Source organism: Dromiciops gliroides, chromosome 2 (genome assembly GCF_019393635.1).
Source record: "Dromiciops gliroides isolate mDroGli1 chromosome 2, mDroGli1.pri, whole genome shotgun sequence".
NCBI classification, from domain to species: domain Eukaryota; kingdom Metazoa; phylum Chordata; class Mammalia; order Microbiotheria; family Microbiotheriidae; genus Dromiciops; species Dromiciops gliroides.
In genome coordinates this window covers 432,995,945-433,020,978 of record NC_057862.1, presented here as the reverse complement: position 1 = coordinate 433,020,978, position 25,034 = coordinate 432,995,945, and the positions used below count along the sequence as shown (strand labels likewise).

Here is a 25,034-nt window from a genome sequence, read left to right as displayed (position 1 = left end):
CTCTCCACTGTGTCATCTGCCTCTCTCTCTTGTCATTTTTCACTTCTACTTCTTCCCCCTCCCCTTTCAGCTCTCAATATTGTCTCTTTCTTAATCCCTCAAATCCCTCCTTTTTCTCTCCTTTTACTTTCATCACTGTTTTCCTTTCTTTTTAATTTTCTTCTCTGTTCCCCCTATTTTTCTTTCTTCCCTTTATTCTGTCACTTAAGATCACAATCTATCGCTTTCTTTGGATTTCCTTCTTTTATATATTGCCTTTCTTCTTTCTAACTCTCTCTTGTTCAATTCAATTAAAAATACTTATTAAGTGACTGCTATATGCTAGAAGCTGGAGATACACGGACAAAAATGCAATTATCTCCGCCTTGTCAAGGGGTTTACATTCTAGAAAGATGGTGGTCTCCAAACTTTTATGATCATGCACTCACATAATCAATACATTTTGGGGTACACTATGTGCACATTCACCTATTTATAAATTACCTGCACATACTGTAGTACTAGTAATTATATACATTATAAAACTTACACAGACATACATTTTAAAAAGATGAAATAATGATGAAAAATATTTGGTCCTGGAGTCAATGGGGGAACCACTGGAATTTAGTGAAATGACATTGTAAGGCTTGCCCTTTAGGAAAATCACTTTCTCGGGTAGGTAGAAGATGGATTGGGAAGAACAATTCTCATCAAGTACACCAAATAGGAGACTGTTTCACTAGTCCAAGAGACAAGTGAGAAGGTCTTGAACTAGGGTGGTAGCTGTATGAGTAGAGAGAAGAAGACAGAAACAAGACTGCAAGGACCATAAATGTGTGTGAAAAGTGAAAAAAATGGATATATTAAGTATGGACAACTTTTCTAGAAGCTTGATAGAAAAAGGAAGAAGAGATATAGGATGATAGTTTGAGGGGAGGTCAGGATCATGTAAAATTTTGTGGTTGTAGGGCAGCTAGGTGGCACAGTAGATAAAGCACAGGCCTTGGATTCAGGAGGACCTGAGTTCAAATCCAGCCTCAGACACTTGACACTTACTAGCTGTGTGACCCTGGACAAGTCATTTAACCCTCATTGCCCCGCCCCACCCCCCAAAATGTGGTTGTGGTTATAGTTGTTTTTAAATAATGGAGTAGACTTAAGGATATCGGTAGGAGTGGAGGGAAAGGAAGATATAGATAATGAGATATTGAATGGGAGAAAAAGAGGAATGACCCAGGAGTCAAGCTCCTGAAGAAGAAGGTAAGGAATAAGATTAGTGAGGGATTGGCATTGGTGAAAAAAAAAGTCTGTTCATCAGAAACTGGATCAAAGAAGGGGAGAATAGAGGATGACAAAACAGTTTTGAAGTATGGAATAGGGAAGATGAGGGAGCTTAAGACAGATGGCTTCTGGTTTCTTAGTAAAATAGAAGGTGAGGTCCTCTGCTGAGGAGGGGAAAGGACATGATGTGGGAGGTTTAAGAAAAGATGAGCAAGTTTGGAATAGCCACAGCAGAAAATGTGGCAGAGAATCAATCAGGGAGGAATTGAAGCATTGCCAAGAAGCAGCAAAGGCCTAGTTTAGATCCAATAACAATTTCGTAGTTAACCCAGTGGGCACAGTTATGTGATTTCTTTCCAAGAGCATTCAGTAGCATGTAAAATGGAATGGAGACTATAGATGGTGGGAATAATCCATAGTTGGTATGTGATAGGCATGAATGACAATAGGAGGTAAGGGATTCAAGTGTAATTAATTCTGAATGTTTGAACTGGTGAACTATAAAGTCAAATCTATAAGGGAAGGGAAGTGAGGCCAAAGCAGGAATGATAAACTGAGTGACTAGGAAGAGCTAGAGAGATGGGAGGCAACAGTGAGGACAATAGATAAGTTCGGAAGGAAGGAGAGAGAGAGACATACACAGAGACAGAGACAGAGACACCGAGACAGAGAGAGAGAGAGAGATAGAGAGTGAGAGAGAGACAGAGAGACAGACAGAGACAGGGAGACAGAGACAGAGACAAAGACAGACAGAGACAGAGACAGAGGCAGAGAGGATGAAAGGACAGGAAATGATGATTATCAAGGAGGATTTCAGAGTGTGGGATCTTGCAGGTAGCATAACTATGGATGATGATGAGATCTAGGTTGTGTCCACACCTGTAAATATCTGAAATAGAGTGAAGGTGTCACGCATTCAGGATTAAGAGGCTGGCAAATTGCAAGGCCAGAGTCTTTAAAGCATTACCAACTTGTATACTGAAGTCCCAAAATATGAGGTCAGGAATTCGAATAGTGAGAAAGGCTGGAGCTTAGTATTTTTCTCCAGAAGGAACGAATTTGTCCTGAATCTGGTAGATTAGAGCAACAAATATATTTCACTCCCTGAAATTCTGCCATCCCTTTAGAGCAAATTTTGCCCTCTACAAAGTACCCTTTTAGAATGCAAATCCTGTCAGGCAGCTATTTATTCAAGCATATTGGCTGCTTTCTCCTGCTAAGGCTTTAGATTCTCAGTTTTGCTAAAGGCTGGTGCTAGAGGTAAATAATCTCTGATTCAAGCTCTCTGATGAGAACGCCATTGTTTAAAAAAATAAAAGTAAGTATCCTTCAAATCCCAAATTGGGAATTTGATAAAAGGACAGATTTCCATATTTCACTTTGATGAAATAGCAAAATACCAATAGACTAGATAGGACTGACTATACTAAATATGTCAGGGCCAAAGGCTGTGGGACAGACAAGCAAAGACATGTTCTCTTCCCTCAAGAAGTTTGGGGGGGGGGGTGGAAATGAAGTTTGGGGAAACAACTTAAAAATGAAACAATTGGTATTATAATGAATAATTAAATAATATAAAGTACTTTACAAACCTTTATGTGTCATATAAACATTAGCTATTATTATGAATGAAATTAATCATAATGAATTAATTAAAATTAACCCAGAGTTCCTTGAAAATCTTAAAGCAATATATTAATGTTAGCTATGATTATTCATGAAAATCATTAAAGAATATGACAATAGCTGGGCAAAATGGCACACACCTGTAATCTGAGCTATCACAGAAGTTAATGCTGGGGAACCTTGAGTTCAGGAGTTCTGAGCTGCAGTGGGCCAATCTGAACCAAGTTAAGCTTCTATATGGTGAGCTCCTACACTCAGGGGAACCATCCAGTTGATAAAAGAAGGGGTTAACTGATCCAAGTCTGTGCTGGTTAATAGTCATATTGAGTTGTAACTAGCCCCTGCACTTCCAGCCTGGGCAAGATAAGGAGACTCAATCAGATAGATACATAGATACATAAATGAATGAATAAATAGATGAATGAGTGGATAAATAGATGAATGAATCAATGAATGAAAATATGTAATGAGCTATAAATTGTGTGGTCCACATCAAGGAGATCAGAAGGGATATAACCATTCAATAAATAGTCCCTTCAGGAAAATTACTATGTGAGAGTCTATGGGTGATAAGAAGAAGAAACAAGCCCTTTCCTTGGGAAGGTTGCAGCTTATAGTGGGTGGTATGGGGGTGGGAAGATATGTGCACAAATACCTGTAATACAAGGCAGGATATGATGAGCACTTGCATGAGAAGGTGCTTTGGGAGCCTATAGCATGGAGAGGTTGCATCCAGATGATGGGATTAGAAAAGGCTTCCTAGAGGGGCTGGTATTTAAATTGGGCTTTGAAAAATAAATAGAATTTCAGCAAGAAGAGAATTGGGGGAGTGGGCTGATAGTAGTACATTTCAGGTCAAGGAGTCATAGAATCACAGATTTAAAGCTAGAAGGGATATTAGAGACCATAAAATCTAAACTCTCATTTTGTAAATGAGGAAACTTAGGTCTGTGTTTAGATGTCATCATTTCCTTCTCTGGAGGTGTATAGCAGTTTTCATCATGAGTCTTTTGGGATTGTCTGGGACCATTGTATTGCTGAGAAGAGCTAAGTCATTCACAATTGTTTATCACATAATGTTACTGTGTACAATGTTTGCTTCATTCTGTTTACTTCATTCTATTTCAGTTCAATTAAGTCTTTCCAGGTTGTTCTAAAATCATATTGCTTGTCATTTCTTATAGACCTAGTAGGGCTATTGTTGGGTCAAAGGGTATGCAGTTTTATATTCCTTTGAATATAATTACAATTTGTTCTCCATAAAGGTTGGACCAGTTCACAACTCCACCAACAATGTATCAGTATACCTGATATCAGTATTTTTCTACATCCCCTCCAGTATTTATCATTTCTCTTTTCTGTTATCTTAGCCAATCTGATGGGAATGAGGTGGTACCTTAGAGTTTTCTTCATTTGCATTTCTACAATTGTGATTTAAAGCTTTTTTAAATATTATTCTTGATAGCTTAGATTCCTTCATCTGAAAAATTCCTGTTCCTGTACTTTGACCATTTATCAATTGGAGAATGACTCAGATTCTTACAAATTTGACTCATTTCTCTATATATTTAAGAGATGAGGCTTTTATTAGAGACACTTGCTATAATTTTTTTTCTGGGTTTCCCGCTTTTCTTCTAATTTTGGTTACATTGGTTTTGTTTGTTTAAAAAAAAAGTTTTTAATTTTGTGTAATCGAAAATATCCATTGTACTTTTCATGATCTCTTGTTTGGTCATAAACTCTTTCCTTATCCATAGGTCTGTCAGGAAAATTTTTCTATGCTTCCCTAAGTTGTTTATGATATCACCCTTTGTGGATAAATCATTTACCCGTTTTGATGTTATGTTGGTATATGGTATGAGATGTTTGTCTGTGCCTCATTTCTGCCAAACTCTTTTCCAGTTTTCCCAGAAATTTTTGTCAAATAGTGAATTTTTGCCCCAAGAGCTTGGAAGTTTGGGTTTATCAAGCACTAAATTGCTATGGTCATTTTCTTTTATGTATTATGTACCTCATCTATTCCACCAATTTACCACTCTATTTCTTAACCAATATCAGATTGTTTTGATGATTACCACTTTGTAATACAGTTTGAAATTTGATACCATTAGGCTACCTTCTATCACATTTTTCATTGATTTCCTTGATATTCTTGACCTTTTGTTCTTTTATTATTTTTTTCTATCTCTATAAAATATTTTTTGATAGTTTGATTGGTATGGATTGGCAAAATAATATCAGTAGAAATGTCATTTTTATTATATTGGGTCAGCCTACCCATGAGGAATTAATATTTCTCCCATTATTAAAATCTATCTTTATTCTTATGAAAAGTGTTTTAATTGTATTCATATAGTCTGTGGATTTGTCTTGGAAGGTAGACTCAAGTTTTCCAGTTATTTTAAATGGAAATTCTCTTTCTGTCTTTTGCTGCTGGGTTTTGTCAGTAGAATTGTATATAGCTAATGGAAGATGGATGATAAGTCTACAAAAATAAGCTGAACATCCAGAATAGAGGGGCTTGAATGCTAGGCTAAGGAATTTAGACTTAATTTTTTAGATTCTAGAGAATAGGGTTTGGGTGACACAATGAAAGTGGTGAATCTTTAAGAATATATCTTTGATGTTATATACCTCTACCAAAGTGGAATGGAAAATGATAAATGCCAGTGATATTTCAGGGGTGGGATCAACAGGTGTCATGGATGACACCAGTGGGACCAGCCTCTGGGGGAGAGGAGGTACAAAAGGAAGGAGGCATTGACAGAAATAGGGAATTTAGTTGGAAGAACAGGTCTAGGGACACAAGTGGTGGCTTCAGTATAGGATTTGTTGAGCTTAATTTAAGATGCCAGTTGGGAATCCAGATAAAGACCCTCAACAGTATTTAGAAGTGAAAATGTAGAAATTAGGACTTAAAATATAGATCTAGGAGTCCTCTAAATAGATTTGTGTGGAGAAGGACTAGAAAGGGCCTTTGTAAAGGAGAGGAGGGGGGCAGCTAGGTGACTCAGTAGATAAAGCACTGACCCTGGATTTAGGAGGACCTGAGTTCAAATCTGGCCTCAGACACTTCATACTTACTAGCTGTGTGACCCTGGGCAAGTCACTTAACCCTCATTGCCCTGCGAAAGAAAGAAAGAAAGAAAGAAAGAAAGAAAGAAAGAAAGAAAGAAAGAAAGGAAGGAAGGAAGGAAGGAAGGAAGGAAGGAAGGAAGGAAGGAAGGAAGGAAGGAAGGAAGGAAGGGAGAAAGGAAGGAAGGGAGAAAGAAAGAAAGAAAGAAAGAAAGAAAGAAAGAAAGAAAGAAAGAAAGAAAGAAAGAAAGAAAGAAAGAAAGAAAGAAAGAAAGAAAGAAAGAAAGAAAGAAAGAAAGAAAGAAAGAAAGAAAGAAAGAAAGACAAAGGAGAGGAGGAAGAAATGGAACTAGCAAAGGAGATAGAATGGATCAGGAAGTAGGAAGATAACCAGTGCCACAAGAACCAAGAAGGTGATGGTTAGTAGTCAAAGGCTACAGATCTTTGGATTTGGAGATGAACAAATCATTAGGTGCCTTTGAGACTGCAGTTTCATTGGTGTGGCAAGTTGCTGTCTAAATTACAAGGGGCTGAAAAGTGAGTGGGTGTTAAGGCAATGGAAGCATTCAGTGTAGACAACTTTCTAGAAATTTGGTAGAAGAGAGAGAGAAAAATTTAAAGGGGAAGAAGATTTCGAAGAATGTTTAGGGGGGTGGGGTTTGTATTAGGTAGACCTGAGAATATTTGGGGGCTGAGAAGAAGGGGGCAATAATAATTAAAAAATAACTTTTAATAATAAATGTAACAAATAAATTTAAATTTTTTAAAAAATTTTAAATTAAAAAAATTAATCTTCCATCAAGAGATAGAAGATTTACAGAGTAAGATCCTGGAAGAGACAAGACAATGTAGGATTGAGGACAAAGTCAGAAGGATCAGCTCTGGAAAAGAGAATTTGAATTCAGAGGCCCTGGCTTTGAATTGCATCTCTGCCCACTGGTCCTATGAGTGACCTTGAGAAAATAATATCCCCTCTCTGGTGCTATTTTCTCATCTATAAAATGAGGTTGGACTGGATAGAGTCAGGTCCCTCCATCTCTGAATGCTTCCAGCCTTTGAGCACTGCTTTATTTTCCCTTTCTCTGGGTGGAGTGAGAGGTACAGAAATGTTCACAGGATGGAAGATGAAGGAGTTCCACTTTCTCAGTGAAGTAGGAGATGAGATCTCCTGAAGTAAGGGGCCACGGATGGGATTGGGTGCTTAAGCAAAGTGGAAAGACTTGGAACAGCTGCTCAAAGAAATCTGATAGGGGAGATAATAGAGCGACTGGGGCAGGGGAGATGAGGGAAATCACAGATAAAACTTTCCTAACTTAGTTTGCCCTAGGAGTAGAGACTAAGTGATTGGGTGGGATTTGGACAGAGCTTTAGAATTGATTTCTATCCTGCATAGTCTTCTAATTGCTTCATAATTAGGAACCCTGTCTCCCAATGGAGACAGTGAATTCCCTCAGGAAAGGGACTGGATTTTCTGCTTCTCTTGCCTTCCTCACAGTACCATGCGTGTAGAGATAGATACTCACCAGGCACTCAATAAGTACTCATTAAATTGAATTTTGAAATGACAGATTTCATAGCCCTTTAGCCCCTAATTTCTCCTTGCTGATTCAAAAGCCCCAGGTGCTGTGAAAGCCCCAGCTGAATTGTTGGATAATCAATTCCCGGCTGTATGACTTACTTTACATTAAATGTGCTTTGGGGACTAATTAATTTTTCAAACACGTTTTAAAATTTAAGTTGAGGTAGAGAGTGAACTGCCAGGATTTGTCATTATTAAGGGTGAGTGAGATGGCATTCACCTCTATATCAATTGGTGGCTCCCAATTATAGTTGGAGGGTAAGGAAGAGCCCATGAGGATTTTATTTCTTGGCCACTGGCCCTTCAAGGTTAGGCAGGACTAAGGGGCAAAGAGCAGCTGGTGCGGGGGATGCCAGGCCTGTATTGACAATGACTTCCCTGAGGCATTTCCCATCTCTTTTTTACAAGGTTGAGTGCCTTTTTTCAACAGACGTATATCTGCTTACAAGGTTGAGTGCAAAATGGCAAGTTCAAATTCGAGAGGTTTTAGATGAATGTCTCCTACAAGGGAGGACAGTCACCCTCCTATTTTTCCCTCCAAAGCAGACAGCCTTTTCCAAACAAAAATATCTTCCCTCCTCCATGCACAAACATATAACCTTCTACTTCTACCCTCAATCTCACCCCCACCCCAAATAACAGCCAGTGCAATAGTGAATATTCTCCCCTTAGAGAAAAGTTGAGTGGCCTTTTAATGGATTCTTCTGTTTCAAGAATCTGGTGATAGGGAAGAGGTTATGGAAATAAATTAATCTGATATGTTTTTATTTGTTTCTTCTAAGGCTTGTTTATCAAATATATCCTGGAAAAATAGGACCATGGTTTGGAAATAGCATAGCTTTAGCTGAGCTATTACCATATCTCCCATGAGGATATTTACTAAATTTATGTGACATAAGTGATAGAGTCGGAAGGGACCATAAGAGATCGGAGAGTCCAACTATCCCTCCTCATTTTATAAAGGAAAACAATGACGCCCCAAGGTACAAACCCTGCCCTAAAGCCTGCCTCTTTTTCTTGTTTTTTTCTTTTTCCTGCAGGGTACAAGTAGAGTTCTATGTCAATGAGAACACCTTCAAAGAGAGACTCAAGCTGTTCTTCATAAAAAACCAAAGATCCAGTAAGTGATGGGGCTGGCATGGATAGGGATTGTGGGGGACAGTCAGAGTATCTGGAAACACAAACTCTGAATGAGGAGAAAGGGGAGGGACAAAGGAATGGGAATGGTTATTCACCCACCCCAGAGCTCACTTGGGCACGCGGCGCACACACACACACACACACACACACACACACACACACACACGCATGCACCCATTTACCCACTGAAAAATATTCATACATACATGCACTCAAATTCTTTATATAGGAAAAGAGCACAAAGGGTAAAAGTGAATAAAAGATGAAAAGGTTGGTGGGGGGGAAAAGAGAAGAAAATGGAAAAGAAATCAATCTAAACTCAATTCCACAAACATTAATTGCCTACGATGTGCAAGGTGTTGTACTAGGTGGTAGGTGCCCACACGGAAACAGATTAGTAAATGGATTTAAGGTAATTTGAGGAGGAAAAGAGAGGTAAAAACTAGGGAGACCTGGAAAGGCTTCCTGAAAGAGGCGATACAGAGAAGTTAAGCCTTAAAGGAGCTAATGATTCTAAGATTTGGAGATGAGTGAGTGCCTTCCAAGCACAAGTATCAAAACACAGAGATGAGGGATAGAATGCTGTGTTTTAGAAACAATTAGACCAGCTTGGCTGGAATGTAAAATAAGTAAAAAGGAGTAATGGGAAATACATGTGGAAAGAAGAGTGAGAGTCTGATTTTGAAAGATTTTCAGTATCTAGTTGAGTTTCTATTCTATCCTAGAGATAATGAGAAGCTCTTAGAGAATTTTTGAGTAGGGTAGTGACATGGTCAAACTTATACTTTAGGAAGATACTTTTGACAGATTGTAGGGCATGGGGTTAAGAGATGAAAGACTGGAAGCAAAGAAACCAGATCATAAACTATCACAATAATCCAGACTGAAGATGGTGAAAGCCTGAACCAGGATGGGCATGTGAATGGAGAGAAAGGCACAGGTGTAAACTCTATTGGGAAGGTTGAATTGACAAGATTTGACAACTGATTGGAACACTTTCTAAAAACTCTAAGGTTTTAGATGTAGGTGACTGGAAGAATGGTGATACTTCAGACAGAAAAAGAATGATGAGATAATGAAGACTAGAAAATATGGAATATGAATGGAGTTAAATACAACACTGTTTCTGGAATGAGCAGACCTGGGCTCAGAATCCCAGATCTACTGAGGAGTCCAAACTAATATCCAAAGAGGATATCATTTTTCTCATCTGTAAAACAAGTTGGTTGGACTAGATGACCTCTATTGCCCTTTCCAGTTCTAAGTCTATATGAGATTTCTGAGGAGGAGAGGGAAATAGGTTAGTTGGTCTTCAAGACCATACCCCTCCACCATTTTAAAGTGAAGAAATTAAAGCCCAGAGATCTAAAGTAGTTCAAATTCTGGCTCCAAATCTGTCATTATTTCTATTAAACCACCTGTTCTAGGCTTTGACTTTGGCTTTTTTTTAAAGCCCAGCTCAGACTTGAAAGACCTAACAGTTTCTTTCTTTTTTTTTTTTTTGGATGAGGCGATTGGGGTTAAGTGACTTGCCCAGGGTCACACAGCCAGTAAGTGTCAAGTGTCTGAGGCTGGACCCAAACTCAGGTCCTCCTGAATCCAGGGACGGTGCTCTATCCACTGTACCACCTAGCTGACCCAACCTAACAGTTTCTAATTAATCAATTCTTAAAAACCAATGACTGTCATTTGTCAAGCTAGATGGGAGGAAACAGTTAAGTGGATCTGTGGACTTGGAGTCAGGAAGAGCTAAATTCAAATCTTGCCTCAGGCACTTGCTAACTGTGTAACCCTGAGTAAATCACTTAACCTCTCTGTGCCTAAATTTCCCCATCTGTAAAATGAGGATAATAATAGCACTTACCTCGCAGGGTTATTGTGAGGATCAAATAGGTAAATATATATAAAGTTCTATGCAAAACCTAAAGTACTATATAAATCCTAGCTATCATTATGAGCTATTGTACTATATTTCTCCCCTTCACAGACTAATTTCTAGAAAGAGTTGTCTAAACTCAAGATGCCTCCCACTCATTTCCTAATCCCTTGCAATGTGGCTTCAGACCCTACTATTCAACTAAAACTCTTGTCCCTAAGGTTGCTAATGTTCTCAACTGATAAAGACAATGGTCTTTTAGTCATTTCCTTCTTGACATCTCTGCAGCTTTTGACACTGCTAATCACCCTTCTGGATACTTTATCCTTCCTTATCTTTTCAGATGTCTCTTGGTTCTCCTACCTCTTTAACCATTTCTTTTCAGCCTTTTTTTTTTTTGCTAGATCATTATATCCCTCTTACCTGCTAAATGTGGACCTTCTGTAAGGCCCTATCCCAGGCTTTCCTCTCTCCTTTGTGATAACAACTCCTATGGATTCAGTCATCACCTCTGTCTAGATTTCCAAATCCATACATCTAGAGCCCTAATTTTTCTTCTGAATTTCAGCCCCATGTTATAACATTACTTCCCAATGGTTATCTCAGCTTGGTTGTGTCTGGATAGGCATCTCAAACACATTCTATTTCCAAAAAAACTCATTCCTCCTACCCACTGCCATATCTCAGTTGAGGGCAGCACCATCCTCTCAGAAACCCAGGTTCTCAATCTTGAATTCATTCTGAACCTTTCTCTCTGTTGCTACCTTATATGTAAGTGGGGTTGCAAGTCTTGTCAATTCTCCCTCCACAACATTTCTCACATATGTATGTATGCATGCATGTATGTATACATGTGTGTGCATATGTATATCCCTTTCATTCCAAACACATGCCGCAATTATTCTAATAACTTCATAACTGTTCTTCCTAAATGTGTCTCTTCCTTCTCCAATCAATCCTCCACTCGGCTACCAAATTGATATCCCTAAAATATAAAGCTTACTCTCTCTCTGTATCTCTTTCTGTGTCTGTGTCCATCTGAGTCTTCTCTCTCTCTCTCTCTCTCTCTCTCTCTCTCTCTCTCTCTCTCTCACACACACGCACGCACGCACGCACGCACGCACACAATGGTTACCTATTGTAACTCTAGGAGATAAAATAAAGAATTATCAGCCTTAAAGCCCACTACAAGTCCACTAATCCCCCTACATACTCTCCATTGAAATCAGCCTGGTCTCCCATCTGTCTCCTGCCACCTCTCATGTTTGTCCCTCTGCACGTGTGTTTCTCCTTGTCTGGAATGTACTCCCTCCTTCACTTCCACTTCAGACAATCCCTAGCTTCCCTTAAAGCACAGCTCAGCTTTCTCCTCCTACATAAGGTTTTTCTTTCCCTCTTTCTTGAAGTTACTTGTTCTTCTTTTCTATTTTCTTCCTTTTGTATCCCCTCAATAGAGTTTGTCAGCTCCTTGAAAACTGGGATTATTTCATTTTTGTCTTTGTAGCCCCAGCAACTACCAGTGTTTAACATGTAGTAGGTACCTGATAAATGCTTGTTGAATTGAATTGAGTTACAGTACCTTTTAACTTGAAGACAACAGCTCCTTAATCTGGGCTAACTACAGCCTGAAACCAAACCACCAACTGTGCTCTAACCCAGGGCTTCTTAAACTTTTTCCACTCACAACCCCTTTTTGCCCAAGAAATTTTTATGCGACCTCAGGCATATAGTTATATAAAATAGGTATACAAAGCAAATATTTGCTGCCAAATTTTTTTAACCTCCACATGTGACCCCATATGAGGTATTGACCCATAGTTTAAGAAGCTTTGCTCTGACCCTCATACATACACTAAACCTTGACCCCACTGTCTCACAAATACTGTTGGTCTCAGGTGATCCAAGTTGATTTAATGTGAATGGCTAACTGTAGCCCTGTCCTCCTGTCAGGGATCCAACTCTGAGCCCCCATCCTGGCAGTGCTGGGCAGAAGCCACTATCATTGAAAACTGTTTGCATTGGCTTTCTTCCATTGTTCTATTCCAGGACTTTTTGAATGGTTGTTCCCCTTAAAGTACAAGCATAAACGCTGTCAAATTAGGCTGACCTTCCCCTAAATGAATGATGTTTTTAGCATGTCGAGGAAAATAAAAATCAGCTGGGCAAAGAGGCATCCAACTGCATATGCTTTTAATGGGTAAATATCTAAACACCCAAACAATGAAATATCACATATGGAAGAGATGGAGTTTAGGGCTTAACTAGTCCATTCCCATTCTTTTACATGTTACAAAAGTAAAGCCCAGAGAAAATAAGTGGTTCGCTCAAGGTCACATAAAAGTGCAGTGGAAGAGCCAGAACTACAACCCAATTCACCTATTTGCAGAATGATAGTGACTTAGACAAAAGATCATTAAATGAAGGTTTTCCATAGTCTTGAAGGATTTGTGGTTCTATGCCTTGCAATGTATAGAGGATCCCACAGATAGGCATCCTCTGCCTTGGCTCCTACCCCTGCCATATCATACAGCATTTCCAGGAACCAAAACTATGTTGTGAACATGACAGCTCAGCCCTTAATGTTTGTCCCAACTCTAAAGAGTCTCATCACTGTGTGATCCATAGAACTAATTAATAGTACATTGTGGTAATTAAGATGCACAGGCTATGTCTTTTACTGAGTGTTCCAAAGCCTTAATTAACCATCACATCAATAACCCCTGCCTCTTAGTAAGGGTTATGGAATATTTGCAAAGCACAATGAAGACGCTTTGTCAACAAGGCTTGTCTTTGTTGTTGTTAATGAGTTCTCTCGCTAGCCAAACAACCAATTCAAAAAGCCTTTTATAAACGATAAATGAAAGAGCCCCGCCCTCTGCTGGTTGCTGTTGGCCAGGTCTGAATACTTATTTAGTTAGAAATCAATTTCAAGAAGAAGGAAGGAGGGAGGGAGGGAGGGAAGAAGGAAGGAATTTTTATAATAAATACACATACAAAAAAATTTTAAAAAAATACACATAGTCAAGCAAAACTATTTCTCTAATGTCCAAAATAATGGATACAAGTCATAAGTCAGTGGTGGCACTAGGACTTGAATCCAGGACACCAGATTCCAAATCCAGTGATCTTTCCACTGAACTAGGTTGCTCTGATTTTTAGGAGAGAGGAGATGTGAGCTTATGTCTGGCTCTGTGCCTGACTTGGTCACCTGATCAAATTTCTAAAATACCTTCCAATACAGACATTCTAAGAGTTTTCCTCTCTGGAAAATGAAGGGAAAAACCTGAATGACCTCTTAGCTCTGACATCATATTACTATATTCTTTTTTTTTTGAGAGGCAATTGGGGTTAAGTGACTTGCCCAGGGTCACACAGCCAGTAAGTGTTAAGTGTCTGAGGCTGGGTCCTCCTGAATCCAGGGCCGGTGCTTTATCCACTGCGCCACCTAGCTGCCCCCGTGTTGCTATATTCTAAGGTCCCTTTCGGCTCTATAGTTCTCTAATTCTCTTGCTGTGTTTCTAATACACTGCTCCTTAGACACCTAAACTCATCAGAAGTGCCCAAATGGGGCCAAGATTAGCCACAGCCCGTGACACTGTCCCCTGAGTAAGATGCCATGGGGTCATTTGGGGGAAGACCAGAGATGCACTTTGGTTGCCAAAAAGCGTCTTTCTCTCTGTTCAGGGCAGGGCCTGGCTATGCTGTCCTCATCTCCAGGACCGATCAAGCTAATCTACCCCAAGTTAAAGCAAGGAGCATGGGCAACCACTTGCAGCTCCCTCCGGGGATGTACCATAGTCTGTTAGCCTGAGATTCATAGGACCATAGATTTAGAACTAGAAGGGACTTCAAAGGACATCAAGTCCAATCCCTTCATTTTACAGGTGAGAGGACTGCAGGCCCAGAGAGGCCATTTAACTTGCCAAGGGCCACACAGCTGGTGAGTGTCTGTGTAAGGATTCAGACCCAGGGCTTCCTGACTCCAAGTGCAACATACCATGTACTATATGCTTCTGTAATTCACTAAAGTTTACCATCTAAGTCCTTTCTGTCACCCCAACCCCCTACTGCAACTTCTGTTCAAGGAAGGGGCTGTTTGCTGTAGCCCTTCCCTGCTTCTCAGAGGGAGGAGGGAAAAATTCATGTTCAGTATGTGTGTGTTGGGGGGTGGGAGAGAGGGGAGGGATCAGTTTTGGGGAGAATGGAGGGAAGAAGTTACTCTTCTAGTTCTCAACAAGGGCAAAGCCACTGGCTTTTCCAGTGAACAGATTGAGTCTGGTAGTTTATAAGGAAATGTTTGTTCCAAGTCAGAAGCCAAGACTGCTCCCTAGAGCCTTCAGGGACACTGGTCAGAGGCTGCACTAAAAAACCAGGAGGGCTGACATAGCATTGTGGAAACTGCCTAGCCTTTCTTCAATCACAGAATTCTAAAACCAGAATAGACCACAGAGGCCATTCACCCAACCTCCCATCCTGTGCAAGGGTCCATTCTGTGGCATCCCTCACAGGGTCACACAACCTCTGCCTGAATATTTCTAGTGAGGGTAAGCTCACTCCCTCAGAAAGCAGCCTGCATCATTTTGTAGCAGATTTAGTTTTTAGGATGTTCTTCCTTACATCAGCCTTTCTTGAAAGTTCCTGTTTGAGCAGAAGGAAGTTCAGCAGGAGACACAGACAAGCTGAGTGGAATGGGGTGAGGGTTGCTTAGGGTACAAGGCTAAATTGAATATATACTTTAAAAAAACCAAACTATATCTAATAAGAGATCACAGTTTCACATATAATTCTCTTTTGTTTGTATATTGAAATGTTCAAAATTATGGATGTTTATTAAATTCATATAGGGCAGCTAGGTGGCATAGTGGATAAAGGGCAGGGCATGGCATCAGGAAAACATGTTTGTGAGTTCAAAACTGGCCTCAGACACTTATTAGCTGTGTGACCCTAGGCAAGTCACTTAATCCTGTCTGCCTCAGTTTCCTCATCTGTAAAATGAGCTGGAGAAGGAAATGGCAAACCACTCCAGTGTCTTCGCCAAGAAACCCCAAATGAGGTTACAAAGAGTCAAATACAACTGAAACAACCAAACAACAACAAATTAAATTTATAATGAAAAAAGGAAAAAAAACAGTTTAGTCATTTGTGACTAAAAACAAGAAAAACTCCTCTCAGAGCAATCTAGTGTCATCTCTATAACATTCCTAGTGTTTTCTGCCTTAGCGGACCAAAACAAAAGCTAGTAGTTGTGGGGTCTCTGCCAGCAAATCCTAAGCTTCCTGCCTCCCTCTGCTCAGACATTAGGCGGCCCTTAGCAGAGTCAGTGATAGATGAGGCTCCGGAGTAGAAAGAAGGGGTCATGCCAAGGCTGCTTAGAATCATATGTATCCTGTGCCAGACCCAGAAGATAATTGATAATAATACTAGTTAGCAATAACACTAGTTAGCAATTCCTTAACACTTCAAGGTTTGCAAAGCACTTTACATCTATTATCTCATTAGATCCTCATAAACAACTCTATAAGACAGGCACTCTCATTAGCCTCATTCTACAGAGGAGAACCTGAAGCTGAGAAAGGGTAACCTGGGCACGTGGTCAAATACTCCCAGCTCCCTCCAGGGACCTATACATCTCTGTAGGCCTGAGATTCATGAGATTTAGAGCTGGAAGGGACCTCAGAGGTCATCAAGTCCAATCCCTTCATTTTGTAGGTGAGGGTACTACAAGCCAGAGGGAAAAAATATATCAATAAAACTTTTTGTGAGCAGCTAGGTGGTGCAGAGGATAAAAGCACCGGCCCTGAATTCAGGAGGACCTGAGTTCAAATCCAGCCTCAGACACTTGACAAATACTAGCTGTGTGACCCTGGGCAAGTCACTTAACCCTCATTGCCCTGCCAAAAAAAAAAAAAAGACAATCACTATAAGCCCAGAGAGGACCAACTGAATTGCCTGGGGTCACCCTGCTAGGAAGGGTCTGAAGCAGAATTTGAACTCGAGTCTTTCTGATTCCAAGTCCAACACTCTGCGCCGTGTGTTATTTGGCTGCCCTAAATATTGCCTCATTCTGCTTTGATCTTTAAAGTGTAGAAAGTGAATTTTCCCCCCAATGAAGTCATTGTCAGCTCTAGAGAATCAGAGCCCATGCTGGAGCTGTCAAGGCTGGGGATGAACACACACATATATGTCTGCTGATACCACTTCCATTCCTTCCTAACATGCTTCTTTCCCTCTTGCAGGCCTGAGGATCAGTTGTTCAACTTTTTCTCTAAAGCTGCTCACCTGTCTCCTGTACATTGTCCGAGTCCTGCTCGATGACCCAGTCCAGGGGATTGGATGGTGAGTCATCAAGGCAACCATCTTGGTCTGCAAGAGATCCCAATTTTTGTAATGGGGATGCATTCTGGAAATTCCCTGGTTTGCTGTGGGGATCTACTCATTTGTGACAAGAAAGGATCTATTATGGATCCCCTAGGGGGATCTGCTAGTTTGTGATCACAGGATCATAGATTTAGAGATTGAAGGGACCTTAGAGGTCATCAGGTCCAACTCTCTCATTTCACAGATGAGGAAATAGAGACCCAAAGAAATGAAATGACTTGCCCAGGATCACACAGTTATGTTTTTTGTTAAGTGACTTGCCCAGGGTCACACAGCTAGTAAGTGTCAAGTGTTTGATGCCAGATTTGAACGCAGGTCCTCCTGAATCCAAGGCCAATGCTTTATCCACTGTGCCACCTAGCTACCCTGATAACACAGATATATTAACTGTATCTGAGGGAGGATTCAAACTCAGCTCTTCCTGAATCCAGTTCCAGCTCTCTCTACATGACGCTATATTCTTTCTCTCTAATAATAGTTTGCTATGGAGATATATTATAAGATAAGTAGGTAGATGTACAGATAGATAGACAGATGTACATATATGAATCTATAAAAAAATTGACAGATTGGGATTGGAACTGATATATATGTATATATATATGAATAGATAGGCAGATAGTTATATATATTTAAATATAATTGATGAATTGAGATTGAAACTGATATATCCACACAAATATATATGTTCACATATATTTGTATATATGTGGATATAGATAGGCATATATATTTATATAAAATAATTGATGAGTTGGGATTAGAATTAATACATGATCATACACATGTACACATATATAATGTATATACATTCATATGTATGCATACACATGTGTGCATATACATGTGTGTATATCAGTTCCAACCCCAAGTTATCGATTCTATTATATTTATATCTATATATACATATTTATGTGTATATGTATATATGCATATATATGATCAGAGTATCTGGTGGATCTGACCTGTTCGTGGTTGGGCCAGTGACTTCCTAGAACCCTACAACTTTACTAGTTGGTTCTCTTCTCCTATTCTTTCCCACACCTCTGATCCTCCTTCCAACAGCCAGACTTCAGACTCTGATGTCTCGGGTGCCATACCTCCAGAATGATACCCATCCCTTTCCTGCAGATGCTCTCAGACACTGTATTTTTGCAGCTACAGTTACTGACAGTGATCCCCCAAGGATTTGGGAATGGGAGTGGGAGGAACATTATGTCATCTACCAAAACTGCACAGAAGTGCACGTTCTAGTCCCAACTCATCAATTAATTTGACATATGACTTTGGGCAAGTCATTTGACCTTTTTGGATGCAACATTCTCACCAGTAAAAATGGGTGTAATAACATCTACCTGCACTTACCCTCAACGGATTTTGCAAGGACAAACTAATATGTGTTGCCAGAGCTTTGAAAAGTTCAAACCTCTTTAGAAAAATAAGCTTTGATTTTTATTGCTGTTGCCTTTTTGGAGAGACAGGATAGTATCATAAATAGAAAGCCAGTTTGGGAGCCAGGAAGACCTGTGTGACACTGGGTAGATCAATGCTCTAGGTCTAAGCCATTCTCAACAAATGATTATGGTCTTGTTTCTCTCTGATGCGGTGGTCTCTCTCTTGTCTTCCATGGCTCTCCACAGCTGGGGCTGCTCCAAACAGAACTACACAGTATTCAACCAGTCATCACCAGAGATCAATTGGTAAGTGAATGATTAGGCTTGAAAGAACTCCCCCCCTTCCCCCCCCCCACAAAAAAAGGCTGAGGGATGTCAAGTAATGGTCTTTTGTGTTAGAGAAGGTTGCCCAAACTTCATCCTGAGATTCCCTAATTATTATCAACTCTCTTGATGGAGAATATGAAATTATCCTAAATAGAATAAATTACTATGGTAATTTCCTTTGTTTGACTATGCATATTGTTATATAGGTTTGGTTTGGTTTGGTTTTTTTCCAATGGAAAGAGGTGGTAATTGCTTGTTAATTTAAAAAATGGAAAATAAAAATTAAAAAATTCACAATAAATGAATAAATTGATCAAGCAAGCAACCTACAGTAAAGGATTTGTGATTTTTTTCAGTGTGGATTCTCTCATTAACACAGATAATATCCCTCTGTTACTTAGCTGGTGTTTTTCCAGGATGGCCAGGGCAAAAATTTTTTTAAAAGTCTGATTATATTGTCACCTCAGTGATAAATGTAAGCTCTTTCAGATCAAGGACTAATTCATTTTTTCTCTTAATATCCATCACTGCCTGGTGCTCAGTAAATGCTTGTTGACTGATTGACTGATTGATGAACTTCTCCCAAGATTAATTAGGCTGGCCTTCCAAAAACTGATGTACAATCTGTTGGCAGCCTCATACTCAAACCCTTCCAGTTCCATAGGACCTTAGGACCTCACCTCTGAAACATAACAACATATCAAAGACTAGCTTTAGTAGAATAATTAATTTAACTTATGCTTCTTTATTTATGTTTTCTCTTTTTTCCATGAAGTTCTTTTACCACCAAAACACAAGAATGAAAATTATGCAGGGATTTTTTTCCTTGGGCCCTTGGAAATTTTGCAACCCAGAGAGTGATTTCCTCTCTGGAAGAGCACATAGCTGAACAAGCAGCCCCATCTTACATCAGACCCTCTAAAAGCTTGGTGAGAGTAGATGAAGTATAAATTCCTCTATTGGGGCAGCTAGGTAGTGCAGTGGATAGAGCATTGGCCCTGAAGTCAGGAGGACCTGAGTTCAAATGTGACTTCAGACACTTACTAGCTGTGTGACCCTGGGCAAGTCACTTAACTCCAATTACCTCAAAGAAATAAGTAAATTCCTCCATTGATTTCTGGTTTAAAAAATATATATGGCTTCACTTGGAAAGAGTTCCCATCTCCGTGCCTATTCTTACCAAAACTTCAGAGATTCAGGAATGCTACTAATTAGATCGCTGTAGCCAGGTGAGTTTCATGAGGAGAAAATTCTATCTCAGAAACAAGCGGGCAGAATATGTGAGTAAACAACTATCCATAAAAGGTAGTGTGTCTAGGGAGGTATTCTTGGAGTCTCTAGGTAATGATTTCCTCAGGGACTGTCATCCCTTCGATGCTGAATGCTGTGGTTTCAGTACTTTCAGGGTCCAAATTTGTTCATTAAGCAGTATTTAGAGAAGAGTTAGGTACACATTGTTCAACTAGATGACCAATCACAACTCTAGAGGATAAAGCATGTCTCCCGCCCCTTAGCAGGGAGATAGTGAATTAGAACTGAAGAATCAGACATCGAGTTTAGACTTGATCAATAAACACAAATGCATTCTACTTTATTATACTTATTTGTTGCAAAGGAAGACTTTGGTGCCAAGGGTTGGGGTAAGAGACCTGGGGGGGGGTGACAAAGTGGGAGGGAGCGATAGTGAAAAACAAAACAAAAAGAAAAGAAATAAAACATTTCTTAAAATGCACAGAAGAAGAGATTAGAAGGAAGTTTAGGAAGAGATACAAACAAGCAAAGTAATGCCGGTACTACCATGTTAAATTTAATATATAAAACCATATGTAGTTAACTTATGAATTAAGTTGTATTAATTGAGTCAAGGTTTCATATAAAGTCCTCTTTTCTGACTTTTTTTGTACATGGAAATGTTCATGTTTTCTAGTCTGTAATTTTAAAATGCTGTGGTTTTTGGGTTTTTGTTTTGTTTTGTTTTAAAAGTAGATGCATACGGTCATGGTTAGTTGCAGAGCTAAGGAAAAAGAGAGAGAAAGGGTGTTCCCACCAGCTCAAACCTTCTCGCAGGAGGGAAAACAGGACATTACAAGCTGTGGCCTTCCAACATCAAGGAGGAGTGTCAGGGAGCCACGCCCTCCAAGTTCACAAGCAGAGACAGAACCAACAGGAGATTTTATACCTCCATACTGACATTGCTTCTCTCTTTCCCTCAGTCTTGTTCATTCCTCAGTTTTTCCTTGGTACCACATACCTGCCCCTTCTATCATCTCTGCCCAACAGCTCATTCAGGCAATGTCATCTTTGAAGCCATAAGAGACATGTCCCCATCACCATGGCCATTGGTTAATTGATTCAGAGCAGAAAGAACTTTGGGTGTTGTCTAGTTCAATCCCCTCATTTTATAGATGAAGAAATGGATATCCATAGAGTTTAAGAAACCTGTTTAAGAGCACACTGAGAGTAAATGATAAAGGTAGATTTGAACTCATATACTCTGAGTCTAAAGCTCTTGCCACTTAACATACTGCTGCTGGGCAAAACATCACCCAGATGTTGAAGGTAGCATATGTTATCAGACTTGATCAGTGAATGAAATGGTTTTGTTGAATTATTTTGTTCTCTCTCTCTCTGTCTCTCTCTGGTGGTTTTCCTTTTTGACTCTGTTTCAAGAGGAGATTTATGGGGAAGAATATATTCAGAAATAGGAAGTTTGGTGGCTCAGTGTATAGACTACTGAGTCTAGAATCAGGGAGACCTGGGTTCAAATCTGGTCTCAAACTTTTACTAGCTGTTAACTACTGCTACATGTAAAAATGAGGGGGTTTCCCTAGAAAGACTTTGGGGTCCTTCTCAGCTTTACATATATAATCCTAAGAGCCCATCTATGAACTATCACCCAGGTGCTCATGAGCCATATTTCAACCAACATGCCCCCTACATTTGGATTTGTAAGTTCTCTAACATGGTACCTGTAGAAGAAGGAAAAAGGTGCCCAGAAGTTAAACAAGAGGATATCACAACTTCCATAAGTCCAGGAATTGCTGGTCCCAGAGGCTATGCAATTTAGTCACTCACCTTTTCCATTTCCCCTAGCGAAACCCCTTGTTCTTTGGCATAATGCAGCCTTTCTATCCTTGCACAGAGTATTCCTGATAGCCAGCTCTCTCACTTCACTGGATAAATGAGGGAGGGCAATTATCTGCCAAGACGTTAGAGATTTTAAAATGTCCAAGGCTACCCTGCCAGCTCTAAACACCTGCTCTATTCTGCTGGCTGCAGGCCTAGTGAGGAACTAGGGTTTGGTTTGGTTTGATTCTTTAAGTTAGGCTTGCTTTCATTTCTACTATGCCATCCACAGGTCTGCTGTCAAATCTATCAGACATCTCCCAGCTCAGGCCTCACACATCTTGGTCATTAGAGCTTCCTTCCTTGTCAGCTCTCCCACACCATATTGCCCTTCATTGTCACTTGCCCATCTTTCTGGGGTTATGCAAAGGTGCCAACATAGAAAAGCTCTTGACCACCCCGCCCTGCAAGGTTGGAAAGTCCTGAAACTGGAAGAAACCCAAGACAAATGCAGGAGCATGGAATTTCAGAACTATACAAGCCTTGGAGATCATCTGGTCCAACCCATCATAGCTGAGCAGGAATTGGAATCAATTCGGCAAACATTTATGAAGCACCTACTATGTGCAGGGTTCTGACAATGCAGAGACAAAAATGAAACCATCCCTCTTAGAAAGAGCTTACATTCCACTGGAATTCCCTCAGCATAACCAACAAATGGTCTTCCAGCCTATGCTTGAGCAAAGGACTCACTATTTCCTGAGACAGCTCATCCCAATTTGGATTAGTTAGGAAATTTCTGGATTTGTTAGGAACTTTTCCAATGTGGTGAGCAAAATCTTCCTCTGGAAAGACTGACCCAATGTCTTCAATACTGATCTTCCTGGGAACCTCTTTCTTCCTGTATAATGCAAAGGTCATCTGCCATAAGGAATGAAATATACTCTGAAGCTGTGAATATTAATTGATGATACTGGGTAATGTGGGGCAGACCACTGATTTTGAATATGAATGAATGAATGAACAAACGAATGAATGAGTGAAAAAGCATTTATTGAAGTGCTTACCATGTGCAAAGCACTGATACAAATAAAAAAAATAAGACAGTCCCTGCTTTCATTCTAATGGAGGAGACAATACATATAGGTTTCAGCTGCTAATCAGATGGAATGGTATTATTATGGTCCTTAGTGCAGTGACAAAGTGATTAATTATCTTCAATGTCATTTCCCCAAAATGATCTTGGTTTCTGATGTTGAACCATTTGACAGTACTACAGACTTTGGTGGCAAGAACTGTCTTCTCTGGGTCTTCAGCGGCTGGGGCTCTAATACCTGCAAAAGTGGGTGCCAGGCCATTTCTCCATGAGGGTGGCTTCCCAGGATGGTGGTTGCCAGGGCTGGGCTGGAAACAGAACCAGCAGTCCTGGGAAACCAGCACTCGCAAAGCTCTTGGACTTACCTGCATGTCTATGGAAGATGATCAGCAATCGGTAATGGTAGTTACAAGAAAGGCGGGATAAAAAGTAATACAGTAATATCTGGTTTTTTACCTGTCTTGGAGTTGTTTTGCATTTTCTCTTTCTCTCTTCAGGGCACCAATCTTGTGGGTGGAGAGAAAAATGACTCTCTGGGCACTTCAGGTGAGTGACTACAATTTGGCAGGTAATTCAGAAGTCATCTGCAAAGGTTCTTTGCCTGAGATTTCAGAAAGTCCCTCTAGATAATTTCTCTGAACTTGCTAACTTGAAAAATACCCATAGAAACTGATGTTGCTTGTGATAGTACCTTATAAGTACTCAGGATTACAGTAATGATTACTTTTGGAGGTAGAAGGAAAGCCCACCCCCAAACTCCAAATATCTCCTGATGATTCATATTGGAGCCTAAAATTCCACCATTATAATTTTATTTCTTTGGGTGTAAGAAGGCCTTTAATCTCCCAGTGTCTCCTGTTAACCTTTCTTTAAGGCCCTCAGATTCCAGCAATGCCTGCTTCTCCATTAGGAAGAACCAGGCACTAGGCATCCTCTCTATCACATACCACTTTCTTCTGTATCCCTTCCCCCGACCTTCCATCTCTTTCTCAGGAGCTGGTAATCAAATCAACATTTCCTCTGCTACTATGAAGAGTATGGCACTCAGATTCTCTAAGGATCATAGTTGTAGGATGTCTAGGCAGAAGTTCTTTTCCCTACCCACAACTCCTTGGGGAACCCTCATAACTGTCTCGTCAGCCCGTACCTTTGGTATTCCTATCCCACTCTTTCTCAGCCTCCTGTTGTATCCTCTGGAATGTCTACTCTATTAACAAACTGACCTTCATATTAAACCTATATACCCTCCTTCCTTCCCCCATACTTTGAATATATTTTATATTTATATTTATATGTGTATTTATTGTTTCCCACCAATAGACTGTAAGCTTTCAGAGGGCAAGGGCTGTTTTGCTTTGTCTTTGTGAATACCCTGCCTCCCCCACAAAAAAAACCACACACACAGAGTGTCTAGCACACTTCCCAGTGGTTAATAAATACTTATGGAATGAAATGGAATGGAATTAAAGTGCAAATATCCCTAGAAGGGATGACACCTTAAGCCCTTATCGGGTAATAGCCCTGCTTTAGTTAATGCTGGGGAAAAGACCCTGAGGATGAGACAGAGAACAGTCCTGGGGGCAAGGCCATCTGGGAGCCTCAGGAGGGATTCAAAAGGGTAGAAGGCAGAGCAATCAAAAGAAACTTCAGTGACTTCAGAACTTGGCCTGGGATCATTCTTATTCTTGCTGCCTTCTTTCCTAAGGATTTCTGAGTCGAGCTACCCCCAGATATTCTAGCCCATGTTCTTTCCCTCCCTGAGCCCTGCCCCTCTTCTTTGGCTAGTGTATCAACCCTTGGTTCCACCACAATTTTTCTTCATGTTATCCAGAGGTCCAATGTCTACTCTTTGTTCTTTTCTAGGTCATTGTTGCAATTAATAAGTTTTCTTGAGACAATGCCTCCTCATCTATCTCAGCTACAAGGTAAGCTCTCCCCTGATCTCCTTGAAAGATCAGGAGAATCTCCTTGGAAAATCTCTAGGGGACGGAGGGGGAGTATAATACTACTTGTTTATGTCCTTTCTTCTCTCCCTGGATTGTATTTTTTCATTTCCTAGATGGAAAGTAGGTATGTAGTCCAGCTACTGGAGCAGAGATATCCTTTGACAAAGAACATAAGACCTACTGATCACACAGGAACAACTGAAAGAAATTCCGTACTTTATAGTAATAGCTAACACATATAGTATATATATATATATATATATATAAT

General features: G+C 40.1%; 1 protein-coding gene across 7 annotated transcripts in view; it reads left to right on the top strand.

The window, feature by feature from the left end:
• The window catches only part of KCNT1 (potassium sodium-activated channel subfamily T member 1), a 222,431-nt gene that overhangs the window by 132,241 nt on the left and 65,156 nt on the right, over positions 1-25,034 (top strand). For 3 of the 7 annotated variants that reach the window (XM_043984853.1, XM_043984851.1, XM_043984850.1), the window contains 5 exons: positions 8,584-8,663; positions 16,796-16,895; positions 18,578-18,637; positions 23,318-23,370; positions 24,705-24,745. In XM_043984853.1, the coding sequence (XP_043840788.1) occupies positions 8,584-8,663; positions 16,796-16,895; positions 18,578-18,637; positions 23,318-23,370; positions 24,705-24,745 (334 nt within the window). Of the gene's footprint in view, positions 1-8,583; positions 8,664-16,795; positions 16,896-18,577; positions 18,638-23,317; positions 23,389-24,683; positions 24,746-25,034 lie in introns of those variants that run through there. The other 4 variants (XM_043984847.1, XM_043984849.1, XM_043984846.1 and 1 more) reach the window with 2 other exon arrangements.